This window comes from Neolamprologus brichardi, chromosome 1, assembly GCF_056152115.1.
Source record: "Neolamprologus brichardi isolate AB-2024 chromosome 1, ASM5615211v1, whole genome shotgun sequence".
Lineage (NCBI taxonomy): Eukaryota > Metazoa > Chordata > Actinopteri > Cichliformes > Cichlidae > Neolamprologus > Neolamprologus brichardi.
In genome coordinates this window covers 22783072-22803119 of record NC_142104.1, presented here as the reverse complement: position 1 = coordinate 22803119, position 20048 = coordinate 22783072, and the positions used below count along the sequence as shown (strand labels likewise).

The 20048-nt window shown below is 40.9% G+C and overlaps 1 protein-coding gene across 1 annotated transcript; it reads left to right on the top strand.

Moving 5' to 3' along the window:
• The first annotated feature begins 2689 nt into the window (after positions 1-2689).
• Positions 2690-20018, top strand: cdh15 (cadherin 15, type 1, M-cadherin (myotubule)). Its single transcript, XM_087839548.1, has 14 exons — positions 2690-2957; positions 11342-11509; positions 12735-12890; positions 13523-13667; positions 13891-14072; positions 14147-14275; positions 14386-14568; positions 15671-15915; positions 16016-16152; positions 16283-16513; positions 16611-16850; positions 17225-17373; positions 17504-17698; positions 19143-20018. Exons 1-14 carry the CDS (start codon positions 2907-2909, stop codon positions 19341-19343), a joined length of 2412 nt encoding a protein of 803 aa, XP_087695674.1. The 5' UTR covers positions 2690-2906; the 3' UTR covers positions 19344-20018.
• Positions 20019-20048: the final 30 nt, after the last annotated feature.

The following is a 20048-nucleotide window of genomic DNA, read 5'->3' as shown; positions in this document are numbered from 1 at the left end:
GTTCAGTTTTATTTATAAAGCACTGAATCATAACAACAGTCACCTCAAGGTGCTTTATATTGTAAGATAAAGACGCTACAATAATATGAAAGAAAACCACAACAATCAAACGAGCCCCTTAGAGCAAGCACTTAACTATAAGCTGTAGAAGAAAGAAATGTTTAAAGCCTGATCTCACAAGTAGAGAGGGTGTCTGTCTCCTGAGTCCAAACTGGGAGCTGAAGCTGAAGGCTCTGCCTCCCATTCTACTTTTAAAAACTCTAGGATTCACAAGTAAGCCTGCAGTCTGAGAGAGAAGAGCTCTATTAGATTGATATGGAAATTAGAGATCATCCAGGCTTTTTTGTACTTAAGACATTTTCTTTGGTGTAACTATTTGCTGTGAATGTAAAGAAAACAGTCTGAAAGAATGCATGTGTGTAGAATATTTTGAATAACACCTCTTTATTTTCATGTAGTGATTTATATCAGGTTAATACGACATTGCTATCTTGCTGCTCGCTTTAAGGCTAAAGTCAATACAACCAGTTAAAGGTTGAAAGTAGCTCACCTGCTCTGCCTGAAGGTAGTTACAATTCTAAACAACTTGAATCTGCAGTTCAACAAAAAGTTATTTAATACAAAAGTTATTTAAAAGCGCAATTTTATATTTCAGTACTACAGATTAACAGTAAAATGCATATCGTGGGTGCTGAGACATGTATTACACACCATCTAAATAATGTGCTTTATTCAGCTCTCTGGGATTTCTTCAGCAGTTTGTCTTTAGAGATGTCCTGATGTAACAAGTGTATGAGTTAATGCAGTAATACTGTCTCACTGTTACAATGGAGTGATCCTTGCTTGCTGGCATGAGACATGTGATGCTGTAGCACCAGTTTAGAGTTTGAAGCCTGACAAACTGCAAAAGTTTTTCATTTTATCCACAATCGAAACCTGTTCAGCTGAAGAAGTTCCACGAAAACGCTGCACATATCAGACGCGCTCTTTGTACTGAACCGCAAAGCAGCGAATTGTCTTCAGTTTTAAACAGCTCATCTTCTAACATAAATAGTTATAAATGTTTATGAATGCAACATTTGTGCGTGTGTGTTTATTATTGCCGAAACCTGGCTCTGAAAAGCAATTTATAAATTGCTCAATCCTCCCTGTGAGATACTTTTTTGAAAAATGAGCCAAGCTTTTAAGAGTTATGTGATATTTTTAAGAATTAGTTGGTGGACAAGATTAATGGGTATATCAGAAGGACAACTCAGGTAGAGCGATTTGGAGATGAAGTTAGAGGCAAGGCTGAGATGGTTTTGACATGTACAGAGGAGGGATGGTGGATATATCGGACAGCTGCCAGGCAGGAGGAAAAGAGGAAGACAGGAAGTGAAGGAGGACATGCAGAGTTTGGTTTTTTTTATGTATTTGTAAGTGGAGCAATACTGGTTTTGAAACAATATTTGAGTCTGAGCTTTTGAGCAGTTGAGAGCCTAAAATCTTTACGGCATCATCATCCATGAAATGCCTCCTCATGAGCTCATTAAGGTGAGAAACAGATCTGACTGGAGTTGCATCTGCCCGCACGCAGCGCTGGTGCTGTCATAGCTCCGCAGTGTCCATCACAGTTTTTCCAGATGCTATATCACTGCACACATATGACAACACATTTGTTTTACATTCTGAAGAAATCCTCCACTAAAGTCATCTGTTCACTTGCCCTTTATAGCCGTTTTATTTTGCACTGTGGGCCACATCCGGCCCACTTTGACCTGAAGTGTGCCAGACTAATGAAATTAGTTTACACTGACAGGATAGAGTCCTGTCAGTGTAAAGAAGCTTAAGGTCTCATTTAATCCCTGAAATATCTGAGCATAAGAAAAAGGAGTGCACTTTTAACAGTGCGCCTCGGTTATTTTAATTATAAAACTGTTTTTTAATAGATTTATTTATTTATTTGTTTGGGGGTTTTTTTTACTGTGGAGACATTGTAAAAAAAACCCTGACATTTCTATGGTAGTTCATGAAAAAACATTTGCCATTTAATTGCTTATCTATTGCTTAATTACACTGGTGTTGCATGAATGGCAGTGGAGGAGGTCTTCATCAGTAGGAAAAGCTATAGTTAAAAATCTAAAATCTCAGCCCTCCTTCACATTTTCCAAAACCTTCCAGTGGGCCAGTTTGGAGTCTTTGGCATGCTGATTCTGGCCCCCGAGCCTTATGTTTGACACCCTTGCTTTATAAAATTGAGGTGTGGATTTGCAGGTGTTACATTAGATTGATTAACTGGAAATGGTTCAACTTTCTCTCTCCTATAGGCTCACTCTTTTCCAAGCTGTAATCACTAAAAAGACTTTTAGAGGAGAAATCAGCTTAAAAAGAATCAACATAGCGATTAGTTCTGCAGTTTAATGCAACAGAACTAATAATGCATTTTTAATTGTTTTACATCCCGTCTGGTCTTTCTTTCATTCACTTCTTTTGCTTTGTGTCTCTGAAGTGTTTAAAACTCATTCACTGGTGAAGACACAGTGTCTGTCTGCACCGCTAACAGCTGCCCTGGCTCTCTCTCCCTCTCCCTCTCTCTCTCTCTCACTGGACTTGTGAGTGACAGCACATGTGCTGGGATACATGGGAGGCCTGCTTCTGAAATTCTAACTCGATGACTGTGAGACATACCCCAGCTATGGACAGGGTGGAGCTGTGAGAGACAGATGCTGGGAGAGGAAAAGGGGGAGAGAGAGACAGTCTGAGAGAGGTTGGAGAGAAGGGAAGAGAGGGACGAGTTTCAGGGTTGGAGAGTCAGGCCTGTTTTGTTCAGGGGAGCCGCTCAGCAGCCCGGTTCTTTGTGTGGACCCTCAGATTTTTCAGTCATCAGAGATCTGTCTGTGCTGAGTTTCTGAGTGTAGGAATTGAGGATGGCGGTCCGGATGTTGATGGTGTGCGCGCTCGCTACGTTGGTTTGCCGGGTAAGAAAAAATCTTTGTCTCCTCATACCACCTGTTGACTGAGATGAACAAAATGTCATGATTTATTGAAGCTTTAGGCTATGTGTGTGTGTGTGTGTGTGTGTGTGTGTGTGTGTGTGTGTGTGTGTGTGTGTGTGTGTGTGTGTGTGTGTGTGTGTGTGTAGTTGATTGAAAAGGCAGCCAGTTTTAAAAACATCCAAACTGGTCGCACTGACTTATAGCAGTTTTGTAGCAGATGCTGAGAGGTGAATATTGAACTCAGTGCACAGGTGCCTGAGCTATTGGAGGGAGTACATGTGCTCCACTTTCTGCATGCTATAAAAATATCAGCGAGAAGTAACTGAACGCATGTATTAGACTGGCTGCGACCGTGTAAATCTGTACGGATCTACACTGGGCCAGCTTCCAAGAACCTCTCTGCTTCCTGCTCGTGCTCTTGTTTAGAGGACGACCTTTAGCTGCTCTGCTCTTTAAATATACAGTTTATGTTTTTACCTGAAACATGTCCTTGGCCAAGCAGTAACTCATTTTCATCAATAGACGCACCATTCACCGGCTCTGCAATCAGAGATCGGGCCTGATATAAACATTACATCCAAGTCTGGGGAGGATGATGGAGTGTTTTGAGGAACAGGAGACTCCAGATGTGTACAGAGGGCTCATGGCATCATTAGTAGCCCCTGTCAGCAGACACCATTATGAAATTTATAATGGAGGACAATGTAAACTGACTTATTGCCCACAGCCCTTCCAACCACCATCAGTCCTCTTCTCTGTTTGGAGTAGTAATGCAGCCCAGGTTTCGTGAGGGAAGTCTTTGCATGATGTTTTATAACTCACTATAAATGTGGCTGATCCTATAAAGCTATTAAAATGTTTTCCGCCGGTTTCTCTGATCTGCTGCTCGGATCATTTGGGTATTCGGTAACTAATAATAATGAGATAATATACATTGTCTCTTTTGGTCACGCGTGTGATAAATCACTGACACCGGCTACGGAGGAAGCTATTTTGTCACAGGACATCAGTAACCATTTTATTTATAACTCTTCATATGCGCATAAATAAATAATCCTGTAAATGATTTGAAAGCTCAGTAAACACTGAAGTGACCTTTACAGTTCAGGATCCCAGTCCTCAGGTCTGATATCAGACAGCTGCTTAGGCTCTGTGTGTGGAGGGTGATAGGGGATCACATTGCTCCTTCAAACACTGGAGGTGTTACAAGTCCCAGAGTGAGAGTAATACATCCATATAATACAGTAGAACCTAAAAAAAAAAGCAATCATTTATGGCTCTTCTGAAAACTGTCTTTTAGCACACATAGAGCAGCAGATTTATGGTAGGTACAGTGGTCGGTGTCCAATGCTAAAATCATTCTTTCATGGTCTTCAGCTTATCCTTACCATGGTCACGCGGGGGCTGGAGCCTGTCCCATCTACCATAGCCGAGAGGCAGGGTACACCCTGGACTGGTTGCCAGTATAACGCAGGGCTAACACAGAGAGACATTCACACCAATGGCCAATTTAGAATGACCAATAACCCTAACCTCATGTCTTTGGACTGTACTGTGTGAGTGAGTGAATTCGACTTTTGGTAGAATTTCCTTTGAGTTAAGTAGAAGGGTGCTATATAAGTATTGGTCCAATTACAACGTAAGCAATTGTTGTTCACATATGAGAACTTCCCAAATACCTGTTGCCTTATTTCGGATTTGATATATGTTGTGGTTTGCCATGCAGCTTCGCAAAACTCACACACTTCCAACACTGGACCAAAGCCTTCATACGTGTCACAATCTCCTCATGTCACCAATCCAGTTCAGTAAAACGTTTAAGAAGATTGCAGATACAGATTTCTGTTCTGGCTGCCACTTCCTGTGTAGACCTCTACACCAGCCCAGCATCCACTTCAAAACTCTAGGGAGTTGTTTCCTCATCAATCCCTAATTTTTATTTGTATCATACTTTTGGGGAGTGATGAGCTTAGAGTCTAGAAACTCTAAGTATATTATTCTTCTGCACTGCTGTAATGACGGATTTTTGATTGAGATTGGTTTAAATGCCCAAACACAATAGAAATGTACCGTATGAACCCTTCAACCAAAGCAAACAAGATGAAACTGATGCAAAGCCCATGTGTGGAGTAAACCGTTCCATAAACCAATCAGAAGAAGAGTACGTAAACAAATCAAACTGATTACTCTTTAGCTGCGTTCTCCCTGAGTATGTCTGCCTGTCTGTGCATAAAACCTATAAAAAGGGCTGTAAAAATGCAAATGTGTAATTGGACACACACTTCTGCCCTTTCCACAAATACCTGCTTCAAAGTTTAGGCAGTTTTCCGGAGACAGCTTGTTTTTAATACAAAATCTTTTAATACAAATCTTACAGCAGCGATTGAGCTGAACAGACATCCATCTTCTAGGATGAATGAGTCAAAGGTGTAAAATAAAAGAAGGGAAGGAAGGAAGACAAATGCATCTTGTATTCATTATTTTTGCACATGCCAAACGGTTCTATTTTAGCGAGTCGCCACGTGTATACAACAGACCGAATTAACACACATAGCATATAAACAACTTACCCCAAATCTTCAATCTGAATGAAAAAGAAATGTGTTCAAAGTAATCCCAGCCAGTGGTCCTAAGACGTTACAGATGGACACGCTGGGCAAATGCACAAACATTTTGGGCATTGTTTCTCTTCTGTGTACACTTCATAAGTGAAAGAAATTTGTCAAGGTCTCTGCTACATAAATAATCAGAGTAAAATTAATTGAACCATCAGCGGTTGTCAGGCCACTCCAAAGGCTTTCACTAGTGTCACCTGATAGCTTTCAGTTGTGTTTTAATTTTTCAGTAAGCTGTTTGAACTCGAGTGTTGGTGCGGTGTTTGGGTACGCTGTGGCGAAGAGAGGGCAACAGCCGCAGCTGTTCCCAGATGCATATGTGATGCCATTTGTCCCGCTCTGTAATCCCCCCTTGCGGAAAGAGGAGTGCGTCGCATCTGGACCATGAAATCGGGTACAAATCAAGAGTGTGGAGCGGCTGGCCAGCTGGCGCTGAGGTCTCACTCATCGGAAACAATCAGTCAGAGGGTCTGAATCACAGGTCCTGCTGGGTGTGGATACCTGCAGGCTGTTTGCGCTAGCTAGAGTTTCAGAAAGAGCAAAGGGTACAAAATACAACTTCAATTTCATAAAAAAAAGATTCAGCTAAGCAGTAAAGTCAATTTCCTTTTCTTTGTGTTGCCTCTTTCTTACAGACTGAGACGTGGAAAGCCATGTGGTGACAGTTGGTGATTTAGAGGTCATACATATACTCACGGACCCTCAAGAATAACTCAGCAGCAGTGCTGTGATGGGTTTCTACCATGGACCATTTGTATCCCTGGTGAAATCGTAAATTAACACATGCAGAGATGTTAAAAGGACATCCAAATGACTTGGACGCATACAGCATTTCTTGAAAACTGCTAAAGACTTTACTACTGAGTAGTTTGTTAAATACTGTCATAACTTCTTTTTCATGAGAACTATTACTTTGAGTTTCCTTGTTTTGATGTTCCTGAATTTAGTGGCTGTTATATTGTGAATAATTCAAGCCCAAGACTATTATCTTGCATAATGTTTTTTTATTCCTGGAAACTTTAAATTTCCACTAAGTAGGTTTTAATCACATATTTCCCAACAGTATGAGCTTACAGTGATGCTTCCACCTCCAATGAGTCTAAGAGGTCTTGAGGATGAATAGACTGTTTTTGTTGTTTTATATATTCCAGTTAATAGAATTTGTACAATGCATTTTCTTTACTAAAGGCCTCAAGGTGCTTTATATTAAAGGTAAAGACTGTGATCACACAACCCCCTATGAGCAAGGATTGGCAAGAGTGGGAAGGAAAAACTCCCTTTTAACAGGGTCAGGGAGGGGCTGAGAGGAGGAGCACAGGACAAAAGACATGCTGTGGTCAAGCCTGAGATTATTAATAACTAATGATTAAATGCAGAGTGGTTCCTAGCAGCCTGGACCTGATGCAGCATAACTCAGGGAGGATTCTTGGTCATCTGATTGAGCCCTAACTATAAGCTTTATCAGAGTGGAAAGTTTTAAGTCTAATCTTAAAAGTAGAGAGGATGTTTGTTTCCTGAATCTCCTGAATCCAACCTGGGAGCTGGGTCCACGGCTGAAAGCTCTGCCTCCTATTCTACTTTTATCTTAGGAACCACAAGTAAGGCTGCAGTCTGAGTGTGAAGTTCTGTGTGGATGATTGTAAAGTGACCAGTACAATAATTGTACTGGTCACTTTAATATAACCCAACACTTCACAGATCACGTTGTTTAATTTTATTATTTAGTAACTCCATGCTTATTTTTGCCCCTAACAAATCTACTTTTAGCTGAATTTGACAGCCTTGCATTGCATTCCTAAAGCTCAGACATCTGTTCTAAGGGGGAGGCACACTTGTTGTGCCACCATAAATAGGGTGTATATGCCCATGTCAGGCAATCATGACTTAGCAAAGAGTGGAGCTGTGGGATCAGTACTGCTGGTGGCTGAGCGGTCGAGAGTCTCTGCTTGAGGTCCGGTAACAGAAGTGACCTGAGGGACACCTGTGTGACCTCTAGCCTGTGGCCGGGGTGACTCCCTGGTATGCTGCAGGCGTGGCTTCTCAAACACTCAGTGTTTTCTTGAGCTATTTGTGCGACTGTTACACAAACGCATGCGGAAAGAAGACACTCGGGCTGATTGAGATTTAGTACATGGATAAACAGAGGTGCAGACTTCACTACAGACACAGTGAATTGTCAGGGACAAGACTTCATCAATAAAAAGCCTTACTTTTGCTTTTAATCTCTCCCTGTTATCCTTCACTATTTTACACCTTGTAACTTCTCTCTCTCTACTTTACAGAATATTTCAGATGACTCCCATATTGTGGGAAAAAACATTGTTTTGCAACCTGTGGCATACATTTCCATTGCCTTTTTTGTAACAGGCATGCCTTGCAGAGAGTGGCTCATGTCCAACAAATAATGCATTTGTAACAGTAACAGTACTTGAAAGGTGGACAGCTCAGAGGGCTCTGTGAAGGAATGTCTCAGATTGAGTGCATTTGCAGGGTTGACAATAGTGGCAGTAGTTTTACAGTAATCATGATGAATTGCTGGTATGCATATCTGACATTGTGTTTGGATGGAACAGATATGTGTCTGCGTATCTTTTCTTTTAATACTAAGTAAGTATTAAAGTAATTTAAGAAAGTTAGTTTTTACTGCAAATTACATCACTTAGAAAACGTTATGTGCAACAGAAAACCTAATAGATTTTTCCCCCAGTGGAACTTACCACATGCAACATAACACATATCCATCTCTTGCTTCGCAGTATTTCAGTACTCTTCACAGTGTGATGCTATGCTTTTTTCTCCGAAGCCGGCATCAGTGAGTTAGAGTCAAATTTTCTCGAACCTGTTAAAGACTCCTTAGAGTGCTTAATGGTTCTTGCTGTGAAGGCACGTCGTCCCCAAACCAGGCGTCCGTGGTCCTGTGAGGGTCCGAGGTGAAAGGCCAAGCTGTAAAAGTATCTGGGAAAAGCCTCTAAAAACAGTTAATCTGTGTGTGGTGTCGTCGCTCAGCCTGTCAGGAGAGGCACTCGCCGGTCTAATTGGTAACACGACACTTTGGTGCTGCCGCATTTCAGTCTGGTAAAAGCATTTCAACAGTGCTGATGGAGACACTGTCTTCCAAAACACAGCGTCATCTTAAGTTGAAGCAAGGGGACAAGTCAGTGATTCAGAGTGTTTAAAAAGAGAAACAAAGAAAGAAAAAGTTAACTGTCGATTTGTTATCAGGTGTGGTTAACTGTCTTTCAGGGGTTCATGTTTGAAAACCTCTTGTTGCTGATGTTGTGATGGTGTTTTCTTCACCATGGAAATAACCCCATCATCATCCACTTTAACTGTCTTCTCTGATTTGTCTGGCGTTTTTGTGTTGCTGAGCTTCTCAGTGCATTCATTTTTTTAAAAGAATGAATCAGTCGCTTTTTCTATAGATTTTTTTTGTTTTTTTAGTTGTTGTTGGGGGGGGTTTTTTTAGCCTATGACATGCATTACTTACACATCTCATCTATGGGCCTCATATTTTAAAATTTCAAGCCTCTGAAAGGGAAATGGAAGATACGGTATTAAATGGCTGTAAGTCCTACTCATTTACATCATGGGCCACCTACAGCCAACTTAGATCTTCAGTGGGTCGGCCCACTGACACGCCCCTTTCTGTCAGTCAAGAAGCTTAACTAACATACTAACTGTACTTCTAATACTATAGGTATTTAAGTAACTAAAAATTTTACCTTAATTACTTTGGTTTAGTGTAAAAGGCCATGGAGAAGATTTTTATCAGCTGGAAAAGTTGTAAAACTTGTTAAAAGTACAGTTAAAAGTCCTCCTTCACATTTTCCACTGCCATCCAGCAGGCCAGATTGGAGTCTTTGGCGGGACAATTTTGGCCCTTAGGCCTTATCTTTGATAACCCTCTCCTACACAGTTAATAAGTTCATTCATCTGGTCAAGGCTTTTCTTTGTTGCGTTTGCAAGCTCTTCCTGAGAGTGCATTCTCTTCAGTTTTTGCATTTAAGCGGAAGAAAATGGATGGTTGATGAATAAATTTAAACCCCTTGAATCAAAGCTGGAAGTCTGCACTTCAATCACAGACCACCACCACCATAGTGGAGTGTTAGAGAAAAGTAAGCAGGTTCCTGACAGAGGAAAAGCTACAAAAATCACTTCTTTGTCCAACAAACCTGTTTTCAGTCTTTTAAATAAAGCAGACGAGATGAGCTCTGCAAAGTTTTTCAGTTGCATGAACTTGCATTGTTACTGACTTCACTGCAGCTGGCTGTGTGTGAATTCTTAAATGTGACCAATTCGGACAAAATTAGAAATTTCTGTATTTGGAGAGGAGGGGAGCAACTGTGATGCAGCTGTTGTTGATTTTAAGATTAACCAACAATGCAGTATGTGTGCTATAGAAGTTTGTGAGTTCGTATATCGCAAGTCTTTAGTATGAAAGGAGATAACTATCAAAGCGATTTGGTGTGGGTGACACGCACTGCTGGAATCTGAGTGTAAACATCTTTGCCAGTGTGTAGATGTCAATGGCTACGAAAAGTTAAATAGGTATCCAGGCGTTGGGAATATAGAACGTCTAAGATTAGCCTGCCCTCTGACTCGACCTGCAGATGCCAGCAGTGGCTGCCATTCCTCCATTCACTGTCCCAGCAGCATACCAGAGGATCAGTATAGCAGATCACTCACCCTAGAGACAGGATGGGCTCACAGCCTGTTTAAAAAATATTCACAATTTTTTTTATCCATTACTCAGCATATTTACACACCCTATAAAACTTTCATGAAATAGGTTAACAATTATTAGTCAGAAAGGTGCTGCATGTGTGTAAATGCAAAGAGAGATATATGAGAAAGCCTTTTGCATAGCTGATAGATCTGCATTTATTTCTGGTCTTGTGGGTCGAGCCTCTGAGCTCTTAAACATATGAGGAGTAATCCTGAGAACAGTCAAATCCCAGAGAGAAGCAGGAAGCAACTTACGGAAATGTGTATATAAGCTTATGCGGGGGTGGGTGTTTGGTCTCTGCACATGCATGTATGTCAGTCTCTCTGTGTGTGCATATATGAGTGGGGGGGAATCATGTATATGAGCGTGTCTGTGGAATTCCTACAGCCGAACAGATCCGTAAGGTGACCCCAAACTCCCAGTCAGGTGCAGAGCTGAGCATAAAGGGGAATTTGTGAGTGTGAGCGGGAATGCGGGTGGGAAAGCACAGGATCTAAATCCATAGTCGACAGCTGTTGTGTGAGTGGGCTGCTCGCATGTAATGTGTGTGTGGGTGTTTTGGGGCGTACACAATCAGGACGAGCAATGTGCTGAAGGAGAGCCTGTGAAATGAGCAGGACTGTTTTTGTTTCCTCGTCCTGAGATGAATTTGCACCCAGATCAAAGGACGATGACATGTTAGTGGATGTAACCTGAATCTGCGGCCCTGCTCCCCTTCAGCCCCCAGACAATCCCACAGACTCTACATCACAGATGGCCTCGGCTCTACGCTGCCATTCCATCAGGCCACAGGGAGCGTTAGAGCTCTGAGGAAGACTCTCAACATTGATTTAAACAGCTGCAAATGTAATGATATAATGTGTGTATTCCATGAAGGTGACTTACATGTGATCTCACTGACTGCTGCACATTATAACTCCATTACAGCTCAGTAGTAGGAAGCAGTGTGTCTGTGTGTGTGTGTGGTTAATGTCTAACTTCATTTTCCAGTGAGTTTCATGCTGTAATTTTTTTTCCTCCTCCAGGTGTGCAGCTCTGCAGAACCTCGCCATAGTGAGAAAGAGTTGCATCCTCAGGTCCTTCACCCATGGAGAAGTCGAGGCAAAGGGCTGATCAGAGTAAAGAGGGACTGGATCATTCCTCCAATCAGAGTGTCAGAGAATAGCAAGCAGATTCCTGAAGACCTTGTCCAGGTAAATGCCAAATTAAAACATTTCACATCGATTCATCACCGCATTCTTTTTCTTCTTCATCTTCTCTCGTGGGTTGCCAGGTCTGTGGTTTTCATGTAAAATCAAGCACCAGACCACTTTTCATGTTTTTGTTACAGGCCTATTTGGCATGGTCATTAATAAATATAAATCCATATTCCATATAAAAAATCTATTTTTACTAACTATACACTGAATATAAAACATCCAGGTAGTAACCATGGTGACATCACACATTGGGTGGTAAAGTCCAGTTCAATAAGGAGAGAGCATTTGAAGAACTCAACATGATTTGTGATTTATTGAAATATAAAGTTTGAGTAATAAACCTTTTGATGATCAGAAGTGAACATAGCAAAGCAGTGCCGTGTTAGGAAGTAGAACAGAACCCTCCAGAGTCCAGACACTGGTGTTAGCAGAGGTGAAGCAGGTGGAGATTTGAACGAGAATCTCTATCTGGCACGGAAGCGGTGGATTGGGGGAGGATGGGGGTTGCACGGATGAGAGTGAGGTTTAAAGCACATGGGACTGAGGCTGACTGGCTTGCAAAAGGCAGACAAGAAAATGATTGGGCCAGGATGATGACAACACCGTGGGAAAAGCAGGGGGGAAGTAAAAAAGAGACTAGGAGCCCAAGGAACCCCCACCACACCCAGCAATGCAATGCAGATGAGGGGATACAGAGCTTCTTGACTGAATTTATATATAAGCTTCATTCATGAAGACATTTGTTTATTGTTTTGAAACCAGGCATAATGACATCTGAGAAACTGAGGGGCACTGCACACTCATAGGCTTTGTACAAATTTCCCAACAAGGTGCTAACTTTTGCAGGTGCAGTAAATAAAGAGTTTGGTGACTTCCTTCTAAAGACTAAGTCCACACCATGCTAATTGTGTTAATTAGTGAGGACTGAATCCTATTACGCCGATTTCTTTAATATTGAACAACACTGATTGTAAATTTCATTCAAATATATTAAACACAACATAGAGCGGTTGTTGCAGACTTCCCATGACCTAAATGTACAAATCATACCTTACACTGAGAAATAGCCATTTTATAGAAAAATTATTCCATTAAAAAAAAAATACAAACTTGTTGTATTCATTAGTTTAAATGTCAGCTCTCACGGTCCTAATTGTCCACAAAGTGACTCATTTGAAGTTTTTGATGATCATCAGCTTTCTCTAATCTTTCTGTCCAGATCAAATCTGACAAAATCTTCACCGGTGAGGTAATCTACAAGTTAGAGGGACAGGGGGTTGACCAGGAGCCCAAGAACCTGTTTGAGATTGATGACAAGACAGGGGTGATCAGGAGCAAGCGGCCACTGGACAGAGAGAAGTACAGCAGCTTCACGGTAAGACTGTGTTTATGGGAGTTAGGTTTTAAAGCACAGGTCGCTAGAAGTGCTCACTTACACAAGCTACAACGTGCTGTTTAAGAGCTCCCGTGTGTTCCAGAGCGTGTTTCTGCCTTAAAGCAGACAGGAAAAAGCAAAACAAAGCAAAGCCAGAGGTCAGCTTTCCAGGGATCTTTATGAGCATCTCGGGAAGGACTCCTGAATGTTTGAGATTATATGACTTGTGATGTAACCCTGACCCAAACATCCTGCTCTTTTCTTTCTGCCAACACATGTTGTGTTCAGATAATGTAAAAGTCTAAAGACACCTTGAGGGGATTGCTGGATATGGAAGATTGTTTCTGCCACTGGAAAAAAAACCAACCATGTATAAGTCAAAATTTAAAACTTCTGAGAAAATAAGTTCAATTCAAGTTCAATTTTCAACTTTGCTCTGCCGATCATGCCTCCATAGTTGGATGTTTGTGGCAAGCACAGTGATATTTGATTCTAACACATTTTCTGTTGTATTTGTTGTGTGTGTGTGTGTGTGTGTGTGTGTGTGTGTGTGTGTGTGTGTGTGTGTGTGTGTGTGTGTGTGTGTGTGTGTGTGTGTGTGTGTGTGTGTGTGTGTGTGTGTGTGTGTGTAGCTTAAAGCCTTCGCGTTGTCCCCCAGTGGAGAGCGACTGGAGAATCCGACCACCATAGAGATATTAGTATTGGATCAGAATGACAATAGACCTGTCTTCATTCACAGCCAGTTTGTGGGCACTGTCTCTGAGTTCTCAGTCCCAGGTACGCACATATATGACCCATTTAGACAATAACAAGCAAACTATTTTTTTTCACCTAATAGTCGATTTTAAAGGCACAGTGTTTTGTAAAGTTGGACATTTTCTCAATGAAGTCCTGCAGTCTCAGCACCATCGCCACACATCCGTGATCCACTCTGATGGATCTTTTGACGGACTTTATGAGATCTGTCCCGCTGACCTGAGCTCTCAATCATTCACGACAGGCACATCAGTAATGACAGTGACAGCCACAGATGCAGACGACCCAATGACAGAAAACGCTGTTCTGAGCTACTCCATCATTGGCCAGGAGAGCATTCCTCCCAACGCCATTACCAAGATCATGTTTGGCATCAACAACGAGACAGGTGCCATCTACACAAGAGATGTAGGCCTGGACAGAGAGGTAAACAGGAGGAGGGCTTTTGCAGAGCTTTATAATGCTTTTATTTCACTAACGTGCTGTATTGTGTCCCGTAGGTGGTGAAAGAATTCAGGTTAAAACTACAGGTGGCTGATATGGGGGGCATGGGACTAACAAGTGAAGGTGTGGCAACCATACATGTTTCTGACATCAACAACCACGCACCGCAGTTCAGCCCTGACTCAGTAAGCCTCAGAAGTCTCAGGAAAATACTTTCCGTAATTTTAGGATCTAACCTGTCACTTCAATTTGTTATCATGATCGGTGATTTCTTTTCTGTTTGTGGCGCGTGTAGTACAGCATGACAGCGGTGGAGAACAGGAACGACTATGAGCTCGGACGAGTGAATGTGACAGACAGAGACGATACTGGAACGAAAAACTGGAAGGCCAAATACTTCATTTTAAATGACTACAGAGGAAACTTTGCTGTCCGTACTGATCCCATCACCAACCAGGGGGTCCTCACAGTGGTGAAGGTGAAGCCAGGGAGGGGGAGGGAGGAGGGAATGTTTCCGAAGCATTCACAGAAACAGGGACAACAATGTGGTTCTTTATTAAATATTGAACATTATTAAACAGGTAAAAGTTGGGGACTTACATAAATTTGATAATTTAATCATTAATAATTTATACAGCAATAGCCATAGAAAAAAATGACATGACGAGACAAGAAGATCTTTCTGTGTCCAGAATTGTGGTAAATCGCATGTTCAAAAAATACTGACATAAACAAGTGACATCACCCTTTAAATCTACATGGCCATTGAGACCGTCATACACAATTAAACACCACCATCTAGTGGCTCGTATTCAAACGACATTGTGCTCAGATCCACCCACCCTTTAAAGCAGAGATGTCATTTTACATTGAGACTCGATCTGAAGTGGGCCAGAGAAGTCAAACTCTACTCTGTATAAGTGTAAAGACATTTAGGTACACATTTAGTCTCTGAGAAGTCTTAACATGAAGAAAAGAAGAACAGTTTTATCAATAAGCCTCTGTTTTTCTACATGATAAATGTGGAAAATTATGCTAAAAATTCTGATAGTTCATTGCCTAGACAAATGTTTCAGTTGATGGTTTAAAACGGGAATTTTTCCGTCATTTAATTGTTTATCTTTTAGTTCACTTTCCTATGCTATGAATGGTGATGGAGAGGTCTACAGGGGAAAAAAGTGAAAATCTATGCATTTCCTCCACATTTTCTGAAGCCTTTCAGTGGGTCAGTTTGGAGTGTTGCCAGACTGATTCTGGCCCCCGGGCCTTGTGTTGACACCCCTGCTTTAAAGCCTGAACCATGAAATAATTTCCAGAAAATTTAATATATTTACTGAACCTTCTGACAAATTAAAGAAAAAATTCATATGAATTTTCCACATATGAGTTTTAATTTGAATTTGCTACATTCACGTACATTTGTGTGTGTTTTGTTTTTCATTTTTCTTAAAAAACATACTTTGTAAATATAGACCTGTGTTTCCCATCAGATGCTAAATCCTGTTTCAGATTACATGACATGACTGAATTTGTTGTTTTAGTTTATTTATACTTTAAGTCTCTGCTGTTCTGTATTGCAGCCCCTGGATTATGAAGCGCAGAGCGAATACCGCCTAGTTTTGACCGTGGAAAATCTTAATCCTCCGAGCAGCAAGGCTTCCAGGCTGACTTTGAGCACTGCCACAGTTACGGTCACCGTTGTGAATGAGAATGAAGCCCCACGTTTCAGAGAGGACCCCATACATATTGAAGTCCCCGAGTCTGTGAAACCTGGCACATTACTGAAAAGCAATATTGCCTTTGACCCTGATAATTCTGATCTGAGGTATGATATGGCAGTGAAACAAGAGATGTTTTCCTATTTCCAAAAATAAATAAATAAATATGCGACCATGGGATAATTTCCTCTGCTGTCTGTATGATAGGTATGAGATTAGCAAAGATCCTGAGAGTTGGCTGGACATCAACAGAGATACAGGAGACATTACAGCAAAGAGGAAGTTTAACATGAGATCTCCACATGTGAAAAACAGTATCTACACTGCTGCTGTGAAGGTTATAGGTCAGCACGTCTACTCATTCTAGACTTTTAGCATAAAAAAAAAAAATCAATGTACATTCAAAGCTGATTCATAAAATGCAAAATTGTTTTGCTATTAATTTACACATTGTGTTTATCTTTTCTTGCATAGATGCTGGTGGCGTTTCAGCCACTGCTACAGTGGCCATCACACTCAAAGAGACGAATGACTTCCCTCCTCAGGTTTCCCCCCTGATTGGCTTTGTATGCAGAAGCGGCAGCAGGTCACGTAATGGTTTGCTTCTGACTGCTGTAGATGAAGACCTTCCTCCGCAAGCTGCACCCTTCCTCTTTCAAATACCTGATGATCTGTCAGCCAACTGGACCATCACTCAAGTAAATGGTAAAGAGCAACAAGAAGCAGAATTAATGGTCGTTCACTTAGGAGCTTGCTATTCTTATTTCTTCTCATTTTCTTTTTAAATTTTCTTTTATTTTAGATACTCATGCCATGCTTCAGCCGCTTGTAGACCTGGAGGTCAGAGACTATGCCGTCATGGTGCTGGTATCGGACTCCGGCAGCCCAGCTCTGAGTGCTGAGGCTCAGGTCAATGTCACTGTTTGTCTCTGTGACTCCTTCAGAGACTGCAAGTCTGAGGCAGGGGCAATCTTAGGCTCCAGTGTGGGAATCAACTTCATCGCACTCATTATCATTGCAGCGAGCACTGCACTCCTGCTGTGTAAGTAATTTCAGCCTTTCAATACATGTTTAAAGCAAAAAGGTTTAGCAAGATGGATGGGTTATTTGTGCAAAATAATCCATATCCATATTGCTGCTTTAGTGAAAACGTTTGCCACAATAGGTTAAAACCTGCAATTGACTTGCTTTGCATGCAATTTAGTACACACATAATGGCAAAGACTTATGATCCAGCCATGAGAATAACAGGCAAAACATGTATCCAAATCCCAGCATGAATTAACAAAATAAAGCTGCAATAATTAGATTAGTTAACTGACCATTTATGTTTGAAGCAAAATGTAAGAAAAAAGTAGAAACAAAAAACACTGATAATGAATTATCAGATAAACATTAATACAATCATTTTTGCAGTGCTTCTCCTCCTGGCTGTGGCTCTGACCGCCTGTGGAAGACGCCACCACATCAAGAAAGGAACAGGACTGCTCATCGGGGAATCTGAAGACGACATACGTGACAATGTCTTCAACTATGATGAGCAAGGTGGAGGCGAGGAGGATGAGGTAAGGCTAAAACACGGGTTTGAACATGAACAGAAGACAGTCTTACTCTTTGTAATGTAATTGAATGTTAATAATATTTCATTGTAACTGATGGTTTGAGTGTGTCTGACTTCTTTCTCTCACAATGCAGAACGCCTTTAATATTGACCTGCTGTGGAATCCCCATGATGCACCCCCCGCCCCGGGGTCCTTTTACCCAGGGTCTGGAATTCCTCCTCGAGGGAAGCAGCCCCTTAGAAAGGACGCCCCACATAACCTTCCATCGCCCACCTACCCACGGAGGCCTCCTGCAGATCCTACTGAAATTGAGGACTACATTAACGATGTGAGAGGCTCCTACCATTTATTTATTTAACACAATAAATAAAAGAAAAACTTGCTCTTGAAGCAAAAACTCAATCCAAATCTACATAAAATAAAACATACATCATTAGATTTCAAAACTCTCACTAATGAAGTTACTAAGAGGTATTCTAAATGACAACCAAACACAGCACAACTAAATTTGGATTGTGTTTTCTTATGTTTACATGTGTAATCATAAAGGCATGCCCATATTTTAAATGGAGGACAGCACAGAAAGACTCACACACTCAAGGGTGAATTTCACGAGTTTTAAAGTAAGTTTCAAGTTTAAAGTAGATAATTATTATCTACTTTATAGTTATGTTTTTTTCCTTTGAGAGTGTTCCTGTATAGGAACCTGCTTTTCACCCTGCTTCTCATCTCTGCTTAAGGCTAATGCTTTTCCCCCAAAACCCTTTATTGTCTGACCATTTCTTAATAACATTTAATTTTACACTAATGGATTACACTGGAAAAATAATTTCAGTACAGCAGATATCTGTCTGAAATTGCTGTAATGAAATTTTAAGTGCTTCCTTCTTCATTGTTTTCTTCACTGCCATGTGCCAACACAATGCAGACACTGGATATTGCTGCTCATCTGAAAGAGAAAACAACAAATTCGAGAGGTTTGACAGGGTTAGCTAGGACGTCTTACTTTTTTGTCACTAATTGCCAAGGGCTTGCTTATAGGGGGTCGTCTGATTGTTGGGGTTTTTGTCTATTATTGTAGCGTCTTTACCAAACAGTGTAAAGTGTCTTGAGGTAACTGTTGTACTCAATTGGTGCTATATACATAAAACTAAATTGAAATCTGCAGGCTTTAAAGTGTCTGTAAATAAACCACTAAAATAAACCACATAAAGCCTTTACTTGGCCTAACTATAGTAGCTGATTATAAACCAACTAATCTCCAACTATGCTGCTATTTCAAACATTCTTGAAAGCGTAGTTGTAAAACGACTACATGATCATCTGCAGAGGAACGGTTTATTTAAAGGGTTAAAACCAGGATTTACAGTGCATCACTACTGAAGGTGACAAATGATCTTCTTATGGACTCTGACATTGGCTCCATTTCTGTGCTTGTTTCATTAGACCTCAGTGCATCATTTTACACTGTTGACACAATCATTTACAGCAGAGATTAGAACACACTGTTGGTATTAAATGAAATGTCCTGCAGTGGTTTGAGCTATATCCATCTAATAGATTCCAATTTGAGAACGTAAATGGGAAGTCTTTGTCACACAGGGTTCTGTAGTAGCACCAATACTATTTATTTCTAATTTACTATTAGAAAACACTGCACTTCTATGCAGATGATACCCAGCTATATATATCTCCCATTTACAGGTTAAACAGCATTCCCATAGCCTTTTTTTATTTACCCTAATCAGCTAAGAAACATTTTCTTTCCTCAGGGCCTGGAAGCTGCTGACCATGATCCAAATGTGCCTCCATACGACACCGCCCTCATATATGACTATGAAGGAGATGGCTCACTTGCAGGAAGCCTCAGCTCTATTGCTTCGGGTAGCTCTGATGGAGATCAGGATTACGACTACCTTAATGACTGGGGACCACGCTTTAAGAAACTTGCCAACATGTATGACCCACGTTAGGGTGAACAGTATGCCACAGAAAGGATGCCTGTGTGATTCACAAGCAGTTCAGGACACAGATCATGCCTTTGGAGGCTTGTTTGTTTTTTTTTCCCTTTCTGGGCACATTTGAAATGTCCAGAACAAGATTTAAAGTTTGTCCGGGTAAAACGAATGCTGTAAAAGCACAGGCCTTAGATCTAATGTGCCTCATGTTTTAGTGGACATGCTAACAAAAGGGCTCACTGCTAAGTTTTGTGGTTAGCTCAGGAAAAGAAAGTGAGACAGTGAGAAATTTGAGTTGAAATGATCAGTCACGAGGAAACGAGGTGTGCATGCTACAGGGCAGAAAATGTGTTAAAATGTGTGTCCATGTCTGGTGTTGTTTGCTCTCATTCTTGGATGGCTCAGTAATGACTCATACAAGCCTGAGATTTTAAATATGTTCTTGTTTTTGTATACATGATTATTTTATAAGACTAATTTTCTTGCATATTAATTTGCCTTTTTTGGTGACTGATCCTTCATTCCAGCATCTGTTAATCTTTTTGGAAGCCATGTCAACACAAAACATACTGAACCATAAAATATTCTGTAATTACTCTTTTTGGCAGTGAAGATTTCTTTTTTACATATATGCTGATTGAATTAGATTCTACCCGTGTCTAATGAATAAATCAGAACCTTTTTACTGTGTTTCTTGTCATTATCATCATCAATACATAG

Coding starts and splice junctions, on each gene's coding strand:
- cdh15 (XM_087839548.1), top strand. CDS start 2,907: ATGGCGGTCCGGATGTTGATGGTGTGCGCGCTCGCTACGTTGGTTTGC. Junction 2,958..11,341: donor TCGCTACGTTGGTTTGCCGG/GTAAGAAAAAAT, acceptor TTCCTCCTCCAG/GTGTGCAGCTCTGCAGAACC. Junction 12,891..13,522: donor AGAAGTACAGCAGCTTCACG/GTAAGACTGTGT, acceptor GTGTGTGTGTAG/CTTAAAGCCTTCGCGTTGTC.